General features: G+C 55.7%; 1 protein-coding gene across 2 annotated transcripts; it reads left to right on the top strand.

Moving 5' to 3' along the window:
* Positions 1-276: 276 nt before the first annotated feature.
* S100A2 (S100 calcium binding protein A2) lies at positions 277-3,573 on the top strand. Of its 2 annotated transcripts, none has more exons than XM_032845167.1 (3): positions 277-363; positions 1,938-2,105; positions 3,108-3,573. In XM_032845167.1, exons 2-3 carry the CDS (start codon positions 1,965-1,967, stop codon positions 3,258-3,260), a joined length of 294 nt encoding a protein of 97 aa, XP_032701058.1. In that variant the 5' UTR covers positions 277-363; positions 1,938-1,964; the 3' UTR covers positions 3,261-3,573. The 2 variants fall into 2 exon arrangements, with proteins under 2 accessions (XP_032701058.1, XP_032701057.1); XM_032845166.1 differs by lacking the exon at positions 277-363 and adding an exon at positions 907-1,000.
* Positions 3,574-4,317: the final 744 nt, after the last annotated feature.

The raw sequence follows: 4,317 nt of genomic DNA, 5'->3' as shown, positions 1-4,317 counted from the left end.
GAAGGGAGCCTGTCGGCCGGAAGGGCGGTGCCCAGACTGGTAGGGGTAGACAAAGGGCGGCGGCAGGGGCGCCTGGCAGGGGCGCCTGGAAGGGGGCAGCCCGAAGCCCGGTCTTTTCTAAAAACCCCGCCCCTGGGCTGGGTCCTGACGGGCTGCAGCGCAGGCCTTTCTCCGGGTGCGGGGCGGGGCCTGCAGGGGTGGGGTGAGGAGGACGGTGACTGCGGCCTGCCCAGCGCGGGCCTCTTGCTCTGGGAGCTGTCCAGCCCCTGCGCACTTGCCCGCCCCGCAAGCTTTCCCGTCTCCGTTTGGACCCTCCAGGGGCGTCCATACAGCGCACCCTGATGGGCTCACCCCGACTGCGCGGTGAGCACAGCTCGGCGGTCTCTCCCCCTTCCCTGGCTCATTCCCGACGCCTTCCCACCCACAGCGGCCGCGCAAGGTGGGAAGGTGCTTCCCTTACTACCATACGGAGCGGAGTTCGAGGCCAGCTTCGAAGCTCCCCCCAGTGAGTCCTCGAAGACAGCTTGCACGCGGGTGTGCGCACACACACACACAGACACACACAGACAGACAGACACACACACACACAGGCCTGGGAAGTCCCTGGAGGTTGGAGCCTCTGACTCACAAGTGAGCTGTGGCTCGCAAGTATGTGTCATACGAGCAAGGCCCAGCCTGAGACTTGAGGCCCACAAACAGGGGCGACCGCCCCTCACCCTGGGCCCAGGCCACCCCTTCCCGGTGATACCGGGACCCCCCCCCCCGACCCCCCAACCCCAGCTTGGCCTTCCTCTAGCGGTGGAGCTGCAGGTCTCTGGGAGGGCGGGGTGGGCAGGGAGTGGCTGGGGGTGGCGGGAGGCCAGGCTTTGGCTAATCAGGTTAGGGCAGGTTTGATTTCCTTCAAATGCCAGGTTGGGGGCCAGCGCGGTAGGCATATAAACCCCAGTGTGGGCGCCTGGCTCTTTGGTTTCCTTCCAGAGCCTCTCTGTCATCTGGTCTGGTGAGTGCTTCTGTCTTGCTGAGGGCTGATTGGGGGTGCCCGTGGTCTCAGTCTTTGTCTGCAGTTTTTTCATTCTGGGTCTCTCCCTTTGGGGAACCTTGTGTGATGTGCCCAACTGAGGGCTGTTCCAGGCTCTTCTGTGAGGTCTCAGTTTACAGGTTGCTCTGAGGCCTTCTCTTGGGTCTCACGGTCTGGGCCTCGCAGTCTAGGGATCCTTCTGGGGGCCTAGGCCCAGGAAGAGGAGGTGTGGAGGGTGGTGCTTTAACGAGAGTCTTGGGTTTTGTTTTTCCAAAGTCCTGGAATCCATCAGGACTTAAGGGACAAGAGCCAGGGATCTCAAGTGTGTGGGCCTGCCTGGGTCCCTGCCCTGAGGAGCTGCATGGTGCCCAGCCCTCTGCCCCTTCCCTTCTCTTCCCGAGTGAGAAGGCAGAGCTAGCGGGGTGGGCCCAGGACGTTACTTACCGCTGACACCGGGTACGGGGCCTCACCCCAGCACTCCCCCTAAGCCCCCTGGGGGTTGCTCAGAGCATGCTCAGAGGCAGAGCCATGGAAAGGATGGCCTGAGTTCTGTCCTGCCATTCCCAGGGCCCAGGACATGTCATTCCTTTAGTACCAGTCCCCATAGGATTCTTCCTGGTGGGGAGGGTCGCTCAGGGGCCTTCACCTCTGCACTGTCTGATGGAGAGAGCGCCCTCGGCTCAGAGGTCTCCAGTGTGTGGGAATGTCCGTCTCTCTCCTCTGAGGGTCCTTGGTCCAGTGGAGGAAACATACTTAGACACTTCCTCTGGCCTTAGGGGTCCCTCGTCTGCGGGAGACGACTTCTTAGGGAGGAATGGTCTCAGGGGAGAGGCAGAGAGGGGTTTGGAGAGGCACTTCGGGGCACAAGGGCAGAGTGTCCTGTGGGCTGGGCTGAATGTCCCCATCACCTCCCACCCAGATCCACCCCTGTGGCCCCAGATCCAAGATGTCCAGTCCCCTGGAGCAGGCACTGGCTGTGATGGTCGCCACCTTCCACAAGTACTCTGGCCAAGAGGGTGACAAGTTCAAGCTGAGTAAGGGGGAGATGAAGGCACTTCTGCACAAGGAGCTGCCCAGCTTTGTTGGGGTGAGTGGGGCTGGCTGGGTTGGGGGGTCCTGATGTGTGTGTGTGTGTGGGGGGGTGCCTGGTGAAGCAGACACAGGGCGTGACTTCATGGGCAGGGGGGTGGCTGGGGCCCAGGCACGTAGGCGTGCCCTGTTTCTGCTGTCCCTGTGGCTCTCCAGAGGATGGACAGCTGTCCATCTGTCCAATACCCTGCCTGGGTCAAGCCAAAGCCCAGAGAGGGGAGGTGACTGGTCCAAGAGCACACATCTCTCTCGCTCTTACTTTCCATGTTATATGCCAAACTAAGAAGTTGCATTGGGAGACACGTGTGCGCCCTGGGGCAGTGGCAGAGAAATGCTGTCAGCTTTCAGTTTGCCCCTCCCCTGCCCTGTATTGACTCCTGAAGAATTAAAAAAGTCAGGTCTCAGGCATTGAACTTGTGGTGCATGCCCTTTATTTCTTTAATGCTTTTTTTTGGTTAAGCTTTTCTAATTTGGTTTCATTTTGGCTGGTATTAAAATGTTTGCCTTGGGGTGCCTGGGTGGCTCAGTGGGTTAAGCCTCGGCCTTTAGCTCAGGTCGTGATCCTAGGGTCCTGGAATTGAGCTCCGCATCGGGCTTTCTGCTCAGCAGGGAGCCTGCTTCCTCCTCTCTCTCTGCCTGCGTCTCTGCCTACTTGTGATCTCTGTCTGTCAAGTAAATAAATAAAATCTTTAAATAAATAAATAAAATATTTGCCTTTTCTGAATTCAAAAATTTTTAGTTTCTTCATCAGTGAAGTGGGAGAGTGACGCCCAGCTTGCTGGGCTAGGGAGGACCTGGGTGCTCCTTGCTCCCGGCAGGGGCAGCTGGAGACCTTCCCAGTGAACGCCCACCTGTCCTCACTCATGGGGCCTCTTTGTAGCTCCCAGGGGGCGCCCTGCCTACCACTCACCCACTGCCCAGTGCCAAGGGAGGGCTGGGCTCTGACCTGTAGGGGTGTGGGGTGGGGAGCAGCCTCTGAGCCATTCTGTCTCACTTTCAGGAGAAGGTGGATGAGGAGGGCCTGAAGAAGCTGATGGGCGACCTGGACGAGAACAGCGACCAGCAGGTGGACTTCCAGGAATACGCCGTTTTTCTGGCCCTGGTTACTATCATGTGCAACGAGTTCTTCCAGGATGCCCCGGACCGGCTGTGAGCGGGGCTCCTGCTTGGCCACAGCCCTCCTGGACCCACGAGGACTCTAGCTACCCCTTTTGTACCCAATAAACATTTCTGTTGATCATATTTTAATTGCTCAGTGATGCCCCATCCCCTGGCTGGCTGAGTTGGGTTGCTGGACAATAAGAGCATCCTTAGATCCCACCCCTCTGGGCTCTGACTCTTCTGGAAATCTCTGCAAGGCCAGAGCTGCACCTCAAGTCCCAGAGTTTGGCATTTCAAATACCGGTAAAAATTTGAGATAGTTTGCTAATATTTTTTTTCCAAATAAAGATTTTAAAAAAGGCAAATACCATCCACCATCACTGTCATTTCATAAAAATAGAAAATGCTAACAAAGAAGGAAGGGTATGCTCAGAACAAAGGACAGACCTCGACGTTCCATACCGTGAGCCATCCGTGCTACTAAGATCTGTTCAAGAGGCAGAAGGCATCTAAACAACCCAGCAGACCTTCTCACTGAAGACTTTTTATCAGGTTGCAGACCACAGGCAGTGGCCCTGTTTTAGCAAAGTTGTATTTCTTTTGATACCTGCTTTCAGATGGGTTCCAGTTTGAGTTCATTCTTCTCTTGTGGGTCTCTGCTGAAAGCTACCGGGCGCTAGTTCATATCAGCATCCTGATTTTATTCCTACCATTTTCCCTACACCTGTAGCGAGGTTGCCATCTGTTCTGCACCGTGTGGTCCAGCAGGTGACAGCCTGACCGAACGCTTTGCCACTTCCTAACAAGGTCACTGACTTTCCAGCCACCAAAGGTGAGATCCTCGTATTTTATCCTTTCTTCTCAATTAATTACCCATGTTAGATTCTCTCTTGCTCACTTTTTAATGGATCCCACTTCTAGTTACCAAATTCTCTACCGGTTAGGAACATACTCAGTTGTAAGGCACAGGTAACCCGACTAAGAATGGCATATATAAATTAGGATTTAAAGGCCTTATAAAAGAAGCGTGAGATACGCAATTGAGGTTTGGTTCAGTGACTTAGAGATGCTGTTCTGGTGACCTATTGTTGCATTACAAATCACCCTAC

This window comes from Lontra canadensis, unplaced genomic scaffold, assembly GCF_010015895.1.
Source record: "Lontra canadensis isolate GAN:19392208 unplaced genomic scaffold, GSC_riverotter_1.0 scaffold160, whole genome shotgun sequence".
In the NCBI taxonomy this organism is placed as follows: domain Eukaryota; kingdom Metazoa; phylum Chordata; class Mammalia; order Carnivora; family Mustelidae; genus Lontra; species Lontra canadensis.
This window is presented reverse-complemented; position numbering and strand designations above follow the sequence as displayed.